Source organism: Phyllostomus discolor, chromosome 2 (assembly GCF_004126475.2).
Source record: "Phyllostomus discolor isolate MPI-MPIP mPhyDis1 chromosome 2, mPhyDis1.pri.v3, whole genome shotgun sequence".
Lineage (NCBI taxonomy): Eukaryota > Metazoa > Chordata > Mammalia > Chiroptera > Phyllostomidae > Phyllostomus > Phyllostomus discolor.
Window position 1 is genome coordinate 101,509,045 of NC_040904.2, and position 20,690 is coordinate 101,529,734.

The following is a 20,690-nucleotide window of genomic DNA, read 5'->3' on the forward strand; positions in this document are numbered from 1 at the left end:
ATAAAAAAGATTGCTCAAACAGAATTAAAAGCTTCAGAGCCAGTTTTTTTAAGCGACCGAGAAATAGCCAACCTATCAGATGCACAGTTCAAAGCACTGGTGATCAGGATGCTCACAGAATTGGTGGACTTTGGTCGTAAATTAGATGAACAAATGCAGACTACAATAAGAGAAATGAAGGAAAATGCACAGGGAACCAATAATGATGGAAAGAAAACTGGGTTTCAAATCAATGGAAGGGACCAGGAGGAGGAAAGGAACAACCAAACAGAAAAGAATGAAGAAACAAGAATTCAAAAAAATGAGGAGAGGCTTAGGGACCTCCAGGACATCTTTAAAGGTTCCCACATCCGAATCATAGGGGTACCAGAAAGGGAAGAGGAAAAACAACAAGTGGAAAAGTTATTTGAATAAATAATAAAGGAGAACTTCCCCAATATGGCAAGGGAAATAGAATTCCAGGAAGTCCAGGAAGCTCAGAGAGTCCCAAAGAAGTTGAACCCAAGAATAAACACACCAAGGCACATCATAATTACATTAGCCAAGATAAAAATGAAGGAGAGAGTTCTAGAAGCAGCAAGGGATAAGGGGACAGTTACCTACAAAGGAGTTCCCATCAGAATGTCAGCTGATTTCTCAAAAGAGACCTTACAGGCAAGAAGGGGCTGGAAAGAAGTATTCCAAGCCATGAAAGGCAAGGACTTACATCCAAGGTTGCTCTATGTAGCAAAGCTTTCATTTAGAATGGAAGTGTTGCGGGCCACCCTGCCTGGTCTCAGGAAGCTGTAACTCCCTGTGACTTAGGCTGAGTGAAAGACCTCCAGACCAGGAGCCACTAAGGAGACAAAACTTATTTTCCTGGCTTGAATGGCAGTCAATGACGGGTAACAATTCTCTTGGATAGAGAATGAATCTAAGACAGATACGTTCACGAAGGAATGTCGGGGACAACACTCGCAGGGCTGTGGAAATGAAAGGGTGATCGACATCAGCCCCTGTCCCCTTTGGCTTTGTCAAAGCCTGAGTCTTTGCTCTTCAATGTGAGAAATCCAAGTCTCCTGGCTGCCTTTATCTTCTCTGTTAACTCAGGCCTGCAAGGGCAAAACAGCCCAGACCAGAAATGGCGGACCCCCAGGGTAATCAGGCCTGGGACATAGAAAATGCAAAATCCTGTGAGATCTGTTTACTGGAGGATGTTATTATCTTGGAATTTAAAAGCACAGGCAGGAAACTTTTGGAACCTGTACCTCTTTCATATGTTAAAGACCACAGACTTTGCCCAAATTCTCAGCAGGAGTCCTGTCCCCACCTTTGTAAGTTGTTTACATCTTTTAATCTTTTCTGCCAGACTGTGAATCCACAAACTAAGCCTGTTTTCTCAATAAAAATCTGGGTATGGACACGGGGCGCTCCCCAAGTGAGGAGTGGCCATTCTGTCCCGATTCCCCCACAGGACCTGGTTGCCTCTGTGTATGTTTTTTCTCGTGCTTCGACGAACCATCCGCAGCATTCCGTGCTCACTGCAGGCAGGTGGGCATGCGTCAGCTGGTGCCCAATGAGGGGTGCCAGCTGTGGGGGATACTGGCCAGCAGTATCCATCTTGGCTGTGGATGTTCGTCGAAACATGCTAAAAACATGCACAGAGACGACCAGGTCCTGTGGGGGAATAGGAACAGAAGGGCCACTCTTCATGAGAGGAGTGGCCATGGTGCCCTCCAGGAGAGTGGGTGGCCAAGGCACTCCCCACGTGAGGAGTGGCCCTTCTGTTCATATTCCCCCACAGGACCTGGTCGTCTCTGTGCATGTTTTTAGCATGTTTCAACGAACATCCACAGCCAAGATGGATACTGCTGGCCAGTAGCCCCACATAGAAGGGCAGATAAAGTGCTTCTCAGATAAGGTCAAGTTAAACTTCATCATCACCACACCCTTATTATATGAAATGTTAAAGGGACTTATCTAAGAAAAATAATATAAAAAATATGAACAGTAAAAAAAGACATCGAACTCAGTTATTAACAACCATACCTAAAACAAAAGCAAACTAAGCAAACAAATAGAACAGGAGCAGAACCACAGAAATGCAGATCAGATGGAGGGTTAGCAACAGCGAAGTGGGAGGAGGAGAGAGGAGGAAAAGATATAGAGAATAAGTAGCATAGACAATAGGTAGAAAATACACAGGGGGAGGGCAGGAATAGTGTGGGAAATGTAGAAGCTAAAGAACTTATGACACATGGACATGAACTAAAGGGAGGGAATGTAAGTGGGAGGGGGTGGGCAGGGTGGAGGGGAGTGAAGGGGGAAATGGGACAAATATAATAGCATAATCAATAAAATGTATTTTTAAAAAATGCAATAGCCAACACAACAATAGCTGTCCAGTTTGAATGAATAAAAATTATACCTATTTTTTTTTTTTTGGCAGACTGGCAAAAGTGTATTTTTTGGCATGCCACAGAATTTTAGTAATTAGTTTATTTGTATCAGGAGATGCAGAATGTTGAAAATAGTTGGTTTAAAACAGTGGAACATTTAAAATACTTTAAAAATTAATTTTATATCTATATCAAAAATGAAAAGATGTATTGTTATCCAGTTCCAACTAAAGAAAAAGCTTATGTACTTATTGAGAGAGAACCAATTCAACAAGTCAATTCTAGATATTTGGGAGTCAGTTTTGTCCTTTTGTACTGAGAGGATGATAATTTTGTTTTAAAAATAATAACAACAGATATTCAAAAGCATTTACATACTCTTTACTAAATTACTTGAAAGAGGCACTATTTCTTTTTAACAAAAAATATTTAAGATGTAAAAATTTTCTAAACAGTTTTTAACAAAGAAAATAAAATAAGTGGTGCTAACCAGCTCAGCATGAGAAAATCACAATACCGAGTTATGGAAGTGGATGGATCCAGTTCTACCAAGTGGAGCTGTGAAATATGCCCGGCCCTGGGGTGTGTGCAGGGTGTGGGGCCCTGGGGTGTGGGAGCCTCCTCGTGCTCAGAAAGCAGCCTGCTCTCTTCACAGCTGGAAAAGAACTCCTTCCAAATAAAACAGGATTTTGTTCAGTAACAAGCATTCCATCAAAATTAGGATATTATTTTAATAATTTACAATTAATCTAAGTGTGTAACTTTCACATATTGATTAGCTCATAAGTTTCTTTAAAAATGCATCAGAAAACTATCTTGAGAATGTCTTCCCTAAAGATTACCTGCCCAGTCTTAACCACAGCCTCTTCTCTTCCCTTTCCTTTTCTCCCCTACCCTTTTCTCCCCTGCCCACTTTCCCTGTCTTCTCCTTCCTTCTGTTACAAATGTCTCCTACTGGTCTATAGCCACTGACCCCAGTTCCCTCAGACTTCCTACCAGCCTAGCTGTTAGTCCCTTTGCTCTGAGTCACTCTAGATGGAAGGTGTTGCTGGTGACGTGACCCTCTCTGCTCCTTCTCAAGTGCCTGTCAACAGGCAGGTGGTAAAATGGAAGGATTGTAAACTTTGGTCCTGGCTTTGAACCTTTGTTTGACTTGTTCGACTAGTCAAAACCTGTGTGATTGCAGCTCCTCATCTCCTCTGAGCCATCATTGCTTCATTCACACAAAGCAGACAATAACCTACTTTGCATGGTGTTGTGTGGAACAAAGGAGGCCAAAATTTCCTGAGCTCAGAGAATGTACCAGGCACTGTTCTAAGAGCTGGGTGTGTATTATCTCATTTAATCCTCTCCACAAATCTGTTGGATAAGCATGATTCTTTTTCTTGTGTTACTGGTGAGACAACTGACCCCTGGGAAGGTGAAGTAACTTGCTGTTAAGGGGCATGTTCATGATCATGGTCGCTTAATTTGGAAGTTCAGATTCGCAGATAATAAAAAAACCCAAGTCAAATATGAATGACTAAGCGCTTTATTAAGTGACAGCAAAGTGAAAGCAAGAATCAAGATCATACATCACAAGACAGGAATTCACCAGCACCCAAACATATATACTGGGGAAACCTGGAGACAACATCAAGATCCAACTGGGAAAAGTTCCAAGCGAAGCATCCTCCTGTTGGGTGAGATTCCAAAGTCCCACTTTGGGAGCTATGTTTAAATATGTTTTAGACAAAAGTGGCTACAAACCTAGGGCCTTGCATTACTTGGCTAGCCAACAGGTTTCTCTGGGAGAAGGGCCAGTTCTTCCTGAGAAACAGTTAAATATTAAAAGTACTAAACTCCCAGGGAGAAAGGCCAGTTCTCCCTGGGAGAGAACATGACTATATTTCATTCTTACAATAGAGGTCATGGCTCAGGCATAAACAGGGAAGATTCACAATGTCCCTTTATCCCCTCAGTAACAGAGATCAGACAACTATAAAAGCAGAAACCAGAGAGTCTGATGCTTAACTACTGGCTCTAATAATGTATGCAAAGGGTGGTGCCCTGTTCCAAGCATGGAATGAATGCTTTTGATAGGTTACATCATAGAGTGAAAAGAACATAAGTGTTGAAGTCTGAATTTGAGTTTTGGCTCTGTTCCTTATTACCTGAGAGGTTTATGGAAAATTATTGTCCTTAATGTCTCTGAATCTGCTTCAGCATCTATAAAGTCATCATTGTTCCACATTTTTCAGGCCCATAATAAGAAGTAAATAGGGTCCCCTAGAGCAAGGGACATAAAGGAAAGAATAAACAAATGGGACCTCATCAAAATTAAAAGCTTCTGCACAGCTAAAGAAACCAGTATCAAAATGAAAAGAGAACCAAGTGTATGGGAAAACATATTTGCCAATGATACCTCAGACAAGGGTTTAATCTTCAAAATATATAAAGAACTTACATGACTGCACTCGAAGAAGACAAGCAACCCAATTAAAAAATGGGCAAAGGGCTTGAACAGACACTTCTCCAAGGAGGACATACAGAGGATCCAAAGACACATGAAATGATGTTCAATATCGCTAGTTATCAGAGAGATGCAGATTAAAATCACAATGAGATACCACTTCACACCAGTCAGAATGGCCATCATAAACAAAGCAACAAACAAGTGTTGGAGAGGTTGTGGAGAAAAGGGGACCCTAGTGCACTGTTGGTGGGACTGAAGACTGGTACAACCAGTATGGCACGCAGTATGGAACTTCCTCAGAAAACTAAAAATGGATCTGCCTTTTGACCCAGCAATTCCACTGCTGGGACTCTATCCTAAGAACACTAAAACACCAATACAAAAGAACCTTTGCACCCCGGTGTTCATAGCAGTACAGTTTACAATAGCTAGGTGCTGGAAGCAACCTAGATGCCCATCAGTAAATGAATGGATCAAAAAACTATGGTACATTTACACAATGGAATTCTATGCAGCAGAAAGAAAGAAGGAGCTCCTACCCTTTGCAACAGCTTGGATGGAGTTGGAAAGCATTATGCTAAGCGAAATAAGCCAGGCAGTGAAAGACAAATACCATATGATCTCACCTTTAACAGGAACCTAATGAACAAAACAAAGAAACAAGCAAAATATAGTCAAAGACACTGAAATAGAGAACAGGCTGACAGTGACCAGAGGGGAGAGAAGAGGGAATTTCAGGGGAGAATGGGAAGGGTTTACAGGAACAAATTTAAAGGACACATGGACAAAAACTAGGGGGAGGGTGGTAATGGGAGGGAAGTGGGGAGAGCTGGGTGGGTGGGCTGGAATGGGAGTAAAAGGGAGAAAACTGTACTTGAACAATGATTTTTAAAAATTTTTAAAAATAAGTAAATAGAATCACGTACACAAAATGCTCATCATAGTGTCTGACACAGAAGAAATATTTGATACGTGGTATTTGTTAAAATTAGGAAGGAAAGGGCATCAGAACACACTAAATATTATTCTAAGCAAAACATTTTGTCTCAGCCAAGATCAAAAGGAGAAATTTTTACCCAAACTACCATTTCAATCTTCATACCAATAACTTCCCAGCAAGATCCCTTCACTTTATAAGGGAGACCAGACTATCCACCCCCTGGGCCCTGCTGAGTCCTACCGGTGGGCATTTATAAAGTAGTTCTATTATAGGTAGGGAAACCACAAATCTCAAATTTTCTAGGACAATTCTGCATTTCTTCTCCCTTCTAAAATCATGTGGCAAATGAACCTCCTTTTCTCCCCTATTTTTGTCTTTCAAGTGTAGGTAGCTCACAATCATTATATTCATGTTACTGTATTCAGACCTCTGTGTCAATGACACCAGTCTTTGAAGCTGCTTGATTACGAGACATACCAAAGCAAGTATGATGAACTGAACTGACAGGGTTTCAGTGTCACATTCCAAAAGTGGTCTTATTCCTTTCACTGGCTGTTGATTAATGATCCTTGCTAATAAATGCAACTATCAATAAAGGAACTATCCTTTTTATTTTTCTTAACTTTTATAAAGGTTTTATTTATTTATTTTTAGAGAGAGGAAGGGAGGGAGAGAAACATCAATATGTGGTTACCTCTCAAGCATCCCCTACTGGGGACCTGGGCTGCAACCCAGGCATGTACCTTGGCTGGGAATCCAACAGTGACCCTTTGGTTCATAGGCTGGCACTCAGTTCACTGAGCCATACCAGACAGGGCTCTTTTTTTTTTTTATTTTAATCATTGTTCAAGTACAGTTTTCTCCCCCCTACTCCCATTCCAGCCCACCCACCCAACCCTTCCTTCTTCCCCCCCATTACCCCCCACCCCTAGTTTTTGTCCATGTGTCCTCCAAATTTGCTCCTGTAAACCCTACCCATTCCCCCCTGAAATTCCCTCTTCTCTCCCCTCTGGCCACTGTCAGACTATCCCTTATTTCAGTGTCTTTGGTTATATTTTACAGGGCTCTTTAAAAAAAAATTTATTGTATTTTTTTCATTAGCATTTAAGCCCATTATATTCCCCTTCCCCCAGCAATCACTACACCATTGTCCTTGTCCATGAGTCATTTTTCCTTTTTGCTCAATCCCTCCACCCCCTAAACACCCACCCCCCATATCTATCATCCTGCTCTCTATCTATAAGCCTGTCTCTATTTTCTTGTTAGTTCAGTTTGTTCATTAGATTCCACATAGGAGTTAAATTATATGGGATTTGTCTTTCTCTAACTGGCTTATTTCACTTAGCATAATATTCTCCAGCTCCATCCATACTGTCACAAAGGGTAAAATTTTCTTCTTTTTTATGGCTGAGTAGTATTTCATTGTGTAAATGTCCCATAGTTGTTTTATCCACTCATCTACCGATGCACACTTGGGCTGCTTTCAAATCTTGGTGATTGTAAATAACACTGCAATGAACACAGGGGTGCTTATGTTCCTTTGAATTAGTGTTTTGGGTTCCTTCAAATATATTCCCAGAAGTGGGATCACTGGGTCAAAAGGAAGATCCATTTTTAATTTTTTTAAGCTATCTCCATACTGCTTTCCACAGTGACTGCACCAATCTACATTCCCACCAACAGTTCAAAAGTGTTCGCTCCCCTTTTTCCACATCCTCACCAACACTTGTTTGTTGATTTATTAATGATAGCTATTCCAACAGGTGTAAGATGATACCTTACTGTGATTTTAATTTGCATTTCTCTGATGATTAGTGATGTTGAGTATCTTTTCCTATATCTACTGGACATCTGTATGTCCTCCTTGGAGAATTGTCTATTCAGGACATTTGCCCATTTCTTAATTAGATTGTTTGGTTTTTTTTTTTTGGTGTTTAGTTTTATAAGTTCCTTTTAAATTTTGAATATTAACCCTTTATCAGATATATTAGCAAATATGTTCTCCCATTCAGTGGGTTGTGTTTTCATTTTGTTAATGTTTTCTTTTACCATTAAAAAACTTTTTAGTTTGATATAGTCTCATTTGTTTACTTTTTTCTTTTGTTTCCCTTGCCTGCAAAGATATAGCAGATAAAATATCACTACCAGCAATGGCTGAGATTTTACCGTCTATATTTTCTTCTGGGATTTTTATGGTTTGAGGTTTATATTTGTCTTTAATCCATTTTGAATTTATTTTTGTATGTGGCATAAGAAGGTGGTCTAGTTTCATTTTCCTGCACATACCCGTCCAATTTTCCCAACACCACTTACTAAGTAACCTATCTTTAGTCAATTGTATGTGCTTGCTTCAAATGTCAAGTACTAATTGACTATACAGATATAGGTTTATTTCTGGGCTCTGTATTCTGTTCTATTGATGTATTTGCCTGTTTTTATGCTAGAACCAGGATGTTTTGAACACTATGGCCTTATAGTATAGTTTGATATTAAGTACCAGGATTCCTCTAACTTAGTTCTTCTCTCCCAAGATTACTGTTGCTATGTGGGGTCTTCTGTGGTCCCAAATAAATTTTTGAAATATTTGTTCTAGTTCTGTGAAATATGACATTGGAATCTTAATAGGAATTGCTTTGAATATATAGATTGCTTTGGGAAGTATGGACATTTTAATGATGTCAATTCTTCCTATCCATGAACACAGCATGTGCCTCCATTTATTTGTTTCTTCTTCAATTTCTTTCTTCAGTGTCTTATAATTTTCCTAGCACAGAACTTTCACATCCTTGGCTAGGTCTATTCCTAGGTACTTTATTCCTTTTGAAGAAATTGTGAATGGGATCGTTTTCTTAGTTTCCCTTCCTGTTAATTCATTATTGCACATAAAAATGCAATTGATTTCTGGATATTAGTTTTGTATCCTGCTACTTCACTGAATTCATTGATCAGTTCTATTAGTTTCTTGGTGGAATCTTTAGGGCTCTCTATGTACAGTATCATGTCATCTGCAAATAAAGACAGTTTTATTTCTTCCTTTCCAATTTGGATACCTTTTATTTCTCCTTCTTATCTGATTGCTATGGCTAAGAATTTCAATACTATGTTGAATAAGAAAGATGAAAGCAGACATCCCTGTCTTTTTCCTGATCCTTTTTTTTAGATTTTATTTATTTATTTTTAGAGAGAGGGGAAGGGAGGGAGAAAGGGTGGGAGAGAAACATCAATGTGCAAGAGATACATCAGTTAGTTACCTCTCGCACACTCTGAACTGGGGATCTGGCCTGAAACCCAGGGATGTGCCCTGACTGGGAATTGAACCAGTTACTTTTTGGTTTGTAGGCCGGCACTCAATCCACTGAGCCATACCAGCCAGGAAAATGTGTGGTTACCTCTCACATGGCCTCCACTGGGGACCTGGCCCGCAACCCAGGCATGTGTGCTGACTGGGAATCGAACTGGCAACCCTTTGGTTAGCAGCTCATGCTCAATCCTCTGAGCCACACTAGCCAGGGTTCTTTTCCTGATCTTAAGGAGAACACTTGTAGTTTTTGCCTGTTGAATATGAGTCTGGCAGTGAGTTTGTCATATAAATACATATATTTAACTATATAAATATATAGCCAAAAGGTCAAAGCAACTCAAATATTAATCAACTGATGAATGGATAAACAAAATGTAGTATATCCATGAACTGGAATATTATTTGGGCATAAAACAATATAAACTTTTGGTACATATGGATGAACCTGAAAACATTATGCTAAGTAAAAGAAGCCAGTTACAAAAGACGAAATATTTTGTGATTCCATATATATGAAATGTCTAGATTAGGCAAATCTATAGAGAAGGAAAGTAAGTAAATTAGTGGTTGCTTAGAGGTGAGGGCATGGAGGGAGATGGGAAATTATTGCTAACGGGTATGGAGTTTCTTTTTGAGGTGATGAAAATGTCCAAACATTGGCTGTAGTGATTGTTGCACACATTTCTTAATATACTAAAAATGATTAAATTATATACTTTCATTGAGTGAATTGCATGGAATGTAAATTATATCTCAATAGAGGTATTAAAAAAGAGCAAAATGGCAATTCAGTAGAACTCATGATTTTGAATTAGATCTTTTGCAATAGAAGATATGTTTGGGATGACTATGGAAATTTGAATGTTATCTGGAAAATGATTAGATGCAAACAAATATATCAATGATAATTTTCTGATTTTCATGGTTGTATTTCAGTTACTCAGAACATTATACTTGTTTGTAGGAAATGCAAAATAAAGTAGTTGCTGATGGGATATCATTCTAAGTAACTTACTCTCAAATGACCAGAAAAAGTTTTTTTACAACTTATCTGTAAGTTTGAGATTGTTTCAAAATAGAAATATGCTTTGTAAAATAACTGATTTAAATTTGAAATGTGAGAATGGAGATGGAATGTCAGACACTCAGCAACCACAGGTCACTGATGGCCCATAGTGTGGCCTGCCTACAGTGGGGATGGTGATGGTGGTGTGGTGGTATTATCTTTTAGCCAGTGGCTTAGGCCTGACATCTGTATTATGGGAATGCCAGAAGGAGAAGCAAGTGAGCAAGGAGAATAACCATTGAGAACCTATTTCAAGAAATAATGACTAAAAACTTCCCTAGTCTGGAGAAAGAAAATGATATACAATGCAAGGAAGCACACAGTGTCCCCAACAAGATAGACCCAAGAGGCCTATACCAAGACACATCATACTTAAAACAGCAAAGGTGAAAGACAAGGAGAGAATCCTAAAAGCTGCAAGAGAAAAGCAGGTAGTTACCCACAATGGAGCAACAATTAGATCATCACCTGATTTCTTTTTTTTTTATTTTTCAATATATTTTATTGATTGTGCTATTACATTCTCCCATTTTCCCCCCTTTGCTCCCCTCCATGCTGCACACCCCCTCCCACAAACATTCCACCCCCTTTAGCTCATGTCTATGAGTCATACATGTAAGTACTTTGGCTTCTACATTTCTCATACTGTTCTTACCCTCCCCTGTCTATTTTCTACCTACCATCTATGCTGTGTATTCTCTGTACCTTTCCCCCCCTCTCCCACTCCTCTGTTGATAAAACACTCCATGTGATCTCCATTTCTGTGTTTCTGTTCCTGGTTCTAGTTGTTTGCTTAGGTTGTTTTTGTTTTAGGTGTGGTTGTTAATAACTGTGAGTTTGCTGTCATTTTTCTGTACATATTTTTTATCTTCTTTTTTGTAGATGAATCCCTTTAACATTTCATATAATAAGGGTTTGGTGATGATGAACTCCTTTAAGTTGACCTTACCTGAGAAGCACTTTATCTGCTCTTCCATTCTAAATGATAACTTTAGTGGACAGAGTAATCTTGGATGTAGGTCCTTGCCTTTCATGACTTCAAATACTTTCCAGCCCCTTCTTGCCTATAAGATTTCTTTCGAGAAATCAGCTGATACCCTTATGGGAACTCCTTTGTAGGTAACTCTCTCCTTCTCTCCTGCTGCTTTTAAGATTGTCTCTTTGAGCCCTGGCTGGCGTAGCTCAGTGGGTTGAGCGTGGGCTGTGAACGAAAGTTTCGCAGGTTCGATTCCCAGTCAGGGTACATGCCTGTGTTGCAGGCCATGACCCCCAGCAACTGCACATTGATGTTTCTCTCTCTCTCCTTGTCTCTCTCTCTCTCCCTCTTTCTCTCTCTCTCTCTCTCTCCCTCCCTTCCCTCTCTAAAAATAAATAAATAAAAACTTTAAAAAAAGATTGTCTCTTTGTCTTTAATCTTGGGTAACTTAATAATGATGTGCCTTGGTGTGATCCTCTTTGGGTCCAACTTCTTTGGGACTCTTTGAGCTTCCTGACCTTCCTGGAGGTCTATTTCCTTTGCCAGATTGGGGAAGTTTTCCTTCATTATTTGTTCAAGTAAGTTTTCAATTTCTTGTTTTTCTTCTTCTCCTTCTGGCACTCCTATAATTCGGATATTGGAACATTTCAGGTTGTCCCATAGATTCCTCAGCCTCTCTTCATTTTTTGGGATTCTTGTTTCTTCATTCAGATCTGATTGGTTGTTTATTTCTTCCTTTTGTTCTAAATCATTGCTTTGAGTCCTGGTTTCCTTTCTGTCACTGTTGGTTCCCTGAATATTTCATTTTTTGACCAAGCTCAATCAGTTCTGTGAGCATTTTGATCACCAGGGCTTTCAATTCTCTATCAGATAGGTTGGCTATATCCTTCTCACTTAGGTCTCTTTCTGAGGTTTGGCACTGTTCTTTCATTGTAGCCCTATTTCTTTGTTTGGGACCCCTGATCAGTTGTAAGGGGACAGGGCCTTAGGTATTCACCAGGGCAGGGCAACACTCCTTGCTGCACTGCAGAGCTGCCTGTGGGGGAGGGGCCAGAGAGGGGACAATGCAGCTGGTCTGCTCCTCTCTAGTGCACTTTTCAATGCACTCTTGTGTTGAGTCTGGAAGTTTCTTCTACCGTGGGAACTGCCGTTGTCCACAACCACCTCTGAGTCTCAGTTTCCCCTTAAGTCAGCCCGTCCTGCACAGCCTGCCACAGCACCACAGCCAGCCCTGCCCTCACAGTCCACCACCTCACTGCAGTTTCTCTCTGTTCACTACCTTAACTGACTGTTCATTTTGACTGTTTCTTTCATTCCATGGTCATCAGCGTTCCATGCAGTTTGACTTTCTGGCACTTCTGGTTGTTTATTGACTTTAGATTGGGTGCTTTTCTCCTTTTGGTTGTGTAAGGAAGCAAAGGATTTCTACCTACACCTCCATCTTGGCCAGAACTCCTTTTCTTTTCCCAATTTCTGGTTTGATTCTTAACTTCACCCACCCTATAAATTATCTTCATCTTAATTAGTGTTCCCCTCAATTCTGACTGGCTCTTAAAAAAACATGTTTTATTGATTATGCTATTATAGTTGTCCCATTTTTTTCTCCCCTTTATTCCCCTCTGCCCTATATTCCCCCTCCCACCATCATTCCCACACCTTAGTTCATGTCCATGGGTCATACATAGAAGTTCTTTGGCTTCTCCATTTCCCATACTATTCTTAACCTCCCCCTGGCTATTTTGTACCTACCATTTATGCTTCTTATCCCCTTTCCCCCAATTCTCCCCCCTCCCTCCTCACTGATAACTCTCATGTAATCTCTATTTCTGTGAATCTATTCCTGTTCTAGTTGTTTGCTTAGTTCATTTTCTGTTTTGTTTTGTTTTAGGTCTGGTTGTTGATAGTTGTGAGTTTGTTATTTTACTATAGATATTTTTGATTATCTTCTTTTTCTTATATAAGTCCCTTTAACATTTCATATATTAAGGGCTTGGTAATAATGAACTCCTTTAGCTTTACCTTATCTGAGAAGCATTTATCTGCCCTTCCATTCTAAATGATAGCTTTGCTGGATAGAGTAATCTTGGATGTAGGTCCTTGACTTCCACAAGTTTGAATACTTCTTTCCAGCCCTTTCTTACCTGCAAGGTTTCTTTGGAGAAATCATCTGATAGTCTGATGGGAACTCCTTTGTAGGTAACTGTTTCCTTCTCTTGCTGCTTTTAAGATTCTCTCCTTATCTTTAATCTTGGGTAATGTAATGATGATGTGCCTTGGTGTGTTCCTCTTCGGGTCCAACTTCTTTAGTACTCTCAGAGGTTCCTGGACTTCATGGAAGCCTATTTCCTTTGCCAGATTAGGGAAGTTCTCCTTCCTTATGTTTTCAAATAAGTTATCAACTTCTTGCTCTTCCTCTTCTTTTTTTGGCACCCCCATGATTCAGATGTTGGAACATTTAAAGTTGTCCCAGAGGTTTCTAAGACTCTCTGTTTTTTTTTTTTTTTAATTCTTGTTTCTTCATTCTGTTCCGATTGAATGTTTATTTCTTCCTTCTGCTTCAAACCATTGATTTGAGTCCCTGTTTCCTTTCCTTCACTTTTGGTTCCCTGTACACTTTCCTTTATCTCACTTTGCATAGCCTTCACTGTTTCCTCTATTTCTCGACCATACTCAACCAATTGTATGAGCATCCTGATTACCAGTGTTTTCAACTGTGCATCTGACAGGGTGACTATCTTGTTATCACTTAGTTATATTTTTTTCCTGAAGCTTTGATCTGTTCTTTCATTTGGGCCAATATTTTTTGTCTTGGTACGTGTTTCTTAGTGAGGGGCATTGTCTTATGGATGGGGTAACCCATATCACTGCATTGTGGCACTCTATGTAGGGGAGGGGTCCTAGAGGGAACAGTGTCACTTACTCAGCTCTCGGTGTTCAGTTACTTCCTTCTCTACCCACAAGCAAATTGGGTCTTTCTGGTGCTGATTCCCGGGTGGGTGGGTTTCTGTACATTCTAGGCCCCTGTTGGGTCTCTCCAATGAACTGTCCTGTGAGGCTAAGAGTTTCTTCCACCACCACCACCCCCACAGATTTTTTCAGCCAGAGGTTTTTGAGGCTTTATTTCACCCACACTGGAACCCGGGGTTTTGTGGTCTTTGTCACTCCCCAGTTCTTCCTCCCGATTTATCTGCACACAAATGTGTAAGGTTTTCTTAGACCCTGCCAAGGAAATAAACAGCTAATTAGCCATAGAAACAGGCAGATAAGTTTTATTTTGGAAGTTTGTGCTCCAGGCCAACGTTTTCTCTGCCAGGAGAAAGGGCTAAGAGAAGACCGCTTGAGAGAAGGGAAAGGGTGGGAGTTTTATATGGCCTGACTTCACAAGGGAGCTAAGGATTGGTTCTCGGTGAACAAAGAAGCAACACAGCATTGGTGGCTCCTGGTCTGGCATCACCACCACCTCCAGGTCAGAGTTCAGTTGCCATATTACTTGTAGTCCAAACGGTGGCCATATTTGTAGTCCAAAATGCTAATTGTAACTAGGTTCCCAATTGTCCTATCCCACCCATCCTGACAAGTTGTAGGACTGCCCACTCCACAAACCAGCACCTAGCCCACCCAGTCCTCCAGCTGCTGCCTTGCTGTGAGTCCTCTCTACCCCGGTTACCCGTCTCTACTCCTCCTTCTGGTCTGAATGGATGTTTCTTTTTTAACTCCTTGGTTGTCAGACTTCTATATGGTTCAACTTTCTGGTTCTGGTTACTTTTTGTTTTTTTTTTTTTATCTTTCTTTTTGTTGTTCAAGGAGGCCAACTGTATCTGTGTATGCCTCCATCTTGCCTGGAAGTCCCTGACTGGTTCTCTTTGATGCTGTTGAAGTTCTCACCATGTTCATTAAGCATCTCTGTATTCAGTGCTTTGAACTCTGCATCTAGCAGATTCCTTGTCTCCATCTTGTTTAGTTCTTTTTCTGGAGTTTTGTTCTTTCACTTGGCTCATGTTTCTTTGTCTCCTAACTTTGGCAACCTATGTTTGTTTCTATGCATTCAGTAGGGCTGCTGTGTCCCCCCAGGCTTTGCAGAGTGGCCTAGAGTAGTAGGTGTACTGTAGGGTGTAGGGGCACAGCTTCCCTGATCACCCAAGCTGGGTACTTAAGGTGTGCCCCCCTGTGTGAACTATGTCCACCCTCCTCTTGCAGTTAAGCCATGATTACTGTTCACACATCAATGGGAAGGATCTACCCAGGCCAATCAGCTGCAAGAACTGGCTGTGACTACCAAACACCAAGCTACTTCCACCACGGAGTATCAGATGTGCAGGGGCCCACTCTACAGAACAGGACTTACTTCAGCAGGACTCTGGTGCCTGCTGAGTTCTCCTTTTGAGTGTGTTGCTTGTGGAATTGGTTGGGTAGTGGTGCTTCAATGCGGTCTAAAGCTGTCCACTGGGTGTGTTCTGAGGTCTCTCAGGAGGTGCAGGACAGGGTCAGCAACCACCTGTGTTCTGCCCAGGGTCACCTGGCATAAGCTACAAAGTGATCTGCAGATGGCTGCTACTTGTGCAGGGTTTGGAAGTGACCAGGCAAGGCCAAGCTGTGAACCAAGGCCAGCTGCTGCTAGTGCCAGGCCTGGGGCTACTTAGTGAAAGGTACAGGACTTGCTGAGGTCAGATGCTGGTTTCTTGAGAGGATTTAGAGAATCTAAAGCATGAGCCACAAGCCATTCATATGGAAACATTTTGGCTGGGTCCAAAAGTTGGGTGGGGTGGGACCTTAGGGAATCATCAGGGTAGGACTAATAGTGTGATCCAGGTGATGGAGACACAGATTAGCATCTACCTTCTAGTTCTGTTGGCTGGAGGTCTCAATGAAGGAATAATGTACTCTGCCAGCACTTTTGTCTGGGAGAAAGCTACCCCTCTAGTTCTTGCCCAGATGCCAAATAATTCATTTCCTGCTAATAAGTCTCTGGTGCATTCCAACCTGCTGCCACTGCCCTGGAGTTCAGGAGTGAGTCTGAGTAAGTCCATATTGAGATCCTTTAAGAGGAATTGCCTGGGACTCCAGAATCTCCTTCCATCTTCCTCAGCCTCAATCTTTACTCATTTTATGGGGACTTCTATTCCTGGTACTGGAACCCTGGACCAGAGGAGCTGGGATCCCTCGCTCCTCAGGGGGGACCTCCACAGCTGAGTTATCCCTCCTGATTTTTAGCTGCTACAAGTGGGTGAGGGACCAGCCCATTCCACATCTCTGCCTCTACTACCAGTCTCAGTGTGCTTTCTTCTTTAATTCTGTATTTACAGGACTTCCATTCAGCTCCATTTCGGGTATTTTTGAATAATCGTTGTATAGTTTAGTTGTAATTCTGATATGATTATGAGAGGAGGCAAATATCATTTTTACCTATCCTGCCATCTTGACCAGAACTCTTCAGGTGACTTGTTTAAATCCTGGTAGGCAAAATGCTAAAATGGCTCTACAAGATACCCTACTCTAACCCCTCACACAGTGAATGTGAGACATTACATCTGTGATGTCACATTACCTGGCAAAAGGGATTTGCAGATGTAATTAAGGTTATAGTCAACTGATGCCGAGTTTACCAAAAGGAAGATTACGGTGGTAGGCCTAAACTAATCATGAAAACCCTGTAAAAGCTGTTAGTGTACCTTACAGCAGAAAAGGAAGTTATACTCCAAGAATGAAGAGGATTCAATGCACTGCTGCTAGTTTCAAGAGGAAGGAGGCATCAAGAAACGAGGGTGATGGCCAACAGCTTAGAGTGGCCCATGACAGATAGCAAGGAACCGGGAACTTCAATCCTAACCCAAGGATCTGAATTCAGACAACAAACTGGATGAATTGGAAGCAGCTTCTTCCCCTAGAGAATCCAGCTTGGCTGACGTGATTTCAGCCTGAGACCCCAGGCAGAGAACCTAGTCTAGCCTGCCTGGACCTCCAACCTACAAAACTGTAAGATAACAAAAAGGCGTGATTTAAAGCTGCTAAGTTGTGGTAATTTTTTACATAGCAATAGAAACTAATAAAATCATCCTGCGCTAGAAAATGTGTGTTTTTTTGCAATGACCAAATCCTGATATGAGGTTTTGTTTCTGTTTTACTGACTCATTTGTATACTATCATGAAGCCCTCCTCTGCTTTTCCCTTTTCTGAACTTGATTTACTGCTTTCCTTTTCACTGTCCAGGAAAAAAAAAATCCCACCCAAAGTTATGTTTTTGAGTTTGAAAACAAGAGAAGTCAAAGTACTAAGAGAAAGTTTCTTTGGGCAGTATCCAACCTATTAATACTGCCCTTTTACTGAACAGCAATAAACCCACAAAAATAAAGGGATAAAACCATCAATGACCAAAAAGGTCCATGTTCAAGGCAATAAATTTGTGGAAATCATAAAGGTATAACACAAAATCAGGTACTAAATTTGTATTCAATATTCTCTTATAAGAACTTACTGTCTCAACTAGAAAAATAATGAATAAATATACACACACAGTCAGAAAATTATTTTAATAGTTACAAAACTTTTTTTTTTACAGAATCAGTATAAAATAGCAGTTGATTTCTCCATAATTATCAGAATTATTTATACGTGAGGTCTTGGCTAAGTGGGGCTGAAATCAACAAAAGGTCTTGAACTGTTGGCTCAGAAATCATCCTAGGAAGCCTGCCTTGTTGATGCCTGTCATGCTTAGCTCTGATGAGATGACCCGGTCGTTTTTAAAATATCTATTCATTCATTCTTTGGAGGCTTGAAGTGAATTCGGCAGCGTTCATTAAACACCTGATATTTAAAAAGAAACAAGTCACTGAATTATTCTGAATAAACCAGGCCTGGAACCAAATTAAATTTACATGGTTCTGCCTTGACTGGTGTGGATCAGTTGGTTGACCGTCATCTCGCAAAGCGAAAGATTGCCGGTTCTTTTGCCAGTCAGGGCACATGCCTAGGTTGAGGTCAGTCCCTGGTCAGGGTGTATACAAGAGGCAACCAACTGATGTTTCTCTCTCTGCCTCCTTCCTCTGTCTCTAAAAATAAATAAATTTTAAAAATTTACCATGGTTCAGGAGGGCATAATTCATTTTTTCCCGTCAACAGTTTTAGGAAACAGTGATTTTCTCATCAGTTCAAACTGACTTATGAAGTGCTAAGAGCACAGAAAGCCTTGATATACATTTATAAGGCAATGTTATTGTTTTAATCAAATTTAAATTATTCAAGGAAAAAAAATCATCACAGGCTAGCTTATTTAGTAACTAACCAACCAACAGTTCAGTTTCTTATTCTGGACTTGTTTTAGACATGTAGACAAAAATATCTAAAATAAGTTTAAGGGTTTTTCCCCCTTTTTTTGTGACATAAAATTTACTTAGATATCTCTTGTGCTTTTCTAAATGAGTGGTAGCGCCTTCTCACAAGTATGTATGCTTGAAGGGAGACTATATTTTGTTAAATTGTATAAATTTACATGTTTTGTTCTATTTACTTTGCTTCCTAAAAATCTAAACAAATTACATATCAAAAAGGTTAAAAAGAACATTTTATCACTGTCTGTCAATATGGGCTTATGGTAACCAAAAATTATGATACAGCCATTCAACAGAATACAATGTAAAAGGCAAAAGATTTATACAATCTGAAGAGAAGCCAGAGTATCAACAAAATACAATGTAAACATAAAAAAGAATAAGGAAGCTTTTTATGTTCTGATTTTAAAAGATCTCCAAGATCTGTTAAGAAAAAATAAAGTGTGACAAGTCCACTTACATTTGTGTGATGAAATTTTATATGCACACACATAAAATTTAAAAAGGTGCAAATATCTGAAAGCATACACCATCCATTCAGAGGGAAGGGGAAAGTGGCTATAATAGAGAGGAATCATAGGTAGAATTTTATTGTATATCCTCTCATATTCAAAAAATTAAATCATGTATCTAAAAATGTGTATTTTTAAAAATTATAGATATATCTTTTTAAAATTCTCAGAATTTATCCTCAAATTTCATTAACATAAGGAACAAATCATTTTTTTTAGAGAGAGAGAGGAAGGAAGGGAAGAAGAGAGGGAGAGAAACATCAATGTGTGGTTGCCTCCCACGAGCCTGGCTTGCAACCCACGCATGGGCCTCGACCAGGAATCGAACCAGTGACCCTTTGGTCTGCAGGCCAGCACTCACTCCACTGAGCCACATCAGCCAGGGCAGGGAAAGATCATTTTAAGGTTAAAAAAGAAAAACCTATTTTGGCTGCTGTTGACTATTACAAAAGTAAAAGCAAAATCTTCATAGGGAGGTTTTAAGGTGCTGGTATTACTCAGCTGGTATTACTTAAGCTGGGTGGTAAATACATGAGTGCTCATTTTATTAACATTCTGAAGTTCTACATGTTACATGCTCCCTAGCATGTGCACCTCACAATTAAAAAAACAAGTCAAAATTATAGACTCTTTCTGGCTCCTCAATCTTGTAGTTTATTTTGCCACATGTCAGTTCTTAGCCCTGACATTCCCTGAAGTTCCCAATGCTCAGACCAAAGGAATCTTCAGATTTCTGGCCTTGACACATTGGTTGGGATGATACATATGACTCGGGCGAGCTTCTCCAATTCTTTTCCTAAATAACTTCCTAACCGCTTTTGCAGGATTATTGCACCAGGGTGCCATTTTCCTATTTTTGAAACAAATGGGAAAGGTCACTTTCTGTGGGGTGGAAGGATTATATTGTAACTGGATGGGGACCGGGCCCAGAGCATGCCTGCCTCAGGCTAGCCAATAGTTCTTGTCTTTAAGCAGGAAAGATTTCACAGCATGAGTCCAGATGATTTTGAGTGTTTATTAAAGCTGGGGACAATGAAACAAAGGAAGGACCTAGGGTAGAAGAAGCAATAGGAGTGTAGGCAGTGCTCTGCTTTGGCTCCACAGAAATGTTACTAAGAAAGAAGTGAGCCAAGGCAGGACTGCTATTAGCTCACTGGAAAGTCAGAGAGAGAAAGGAAGCCTTGGAGACAGGATCAGGGGGTACGCCCAGATGAGCTGCTGCTGCCCCTTGCTCTCCTGGTTGCAAGTCTCATGGGGACCCTTCGAGTTTAGGAGGAAATAAAAAGTTCATGCCAGAGAAGGGGCATGGCATGCTCTAGAGCAAACCCACACTGAGTCTTTGTCTTGAGAGTATTTATTTTTCTTTTGCAGGTGAGAATTTTAGGGGAGGGTTTCAGCAGAATATTCATCAGCTTTTCAGGCACATTTTTAATATGCTGATGCATTAAAATGAGCAAATAACAGAATTTGGGATTATTCTTTGGTCTGCTTTATTGTTTTACTTTTATCTTTGGTCTGTCTGGCTGTAATCAGGTTTTTGTAATTTGTTCTTATGATTCCACCCATCCTTGAGCTTAGCTGACATAAACGACACTTTCTGGGTCCCTGTTCTCTTATCTCCCCGACCAGGGTGATTGAAGCTATGTATCTGGTTATGAGGGGGAATATAAAACATTTGCTCCTAAGTGTCTTTGATTAGAGAAGATAAGGTCTTCCGATTCACTACAACTTACACGC

At 40.4% G+C, this 20,690-nt stretch overlaps 1 protein-coding gene across 1 annotated transcript in view; it reads right to left on the reverse strand.

Annotated features, from left to right (window-relative positions):
* Window positions 1-17,627: 17,627 nt before the first annotated feature.
* CCDC58 (coiled-coil domain containing 58) overlaps window positions 17,628-20,690 on the reverse strand; it is a 31,883-nt gene continuing 28,820 nt past the window's right edge. Inside the window, exon 5 of the mRNA XM_028504620.2 lies at window positions 17,628-17,917. Within this exon, the coding sequence (XP_028360421.1) occupies window positions 17,867-17,917 (51 nt within the window). The 3' untranslated portion in view covers window positions 17,628-17,866. The remainder of the gene's footprint in view (window positions 17,918-20,690) is intronic.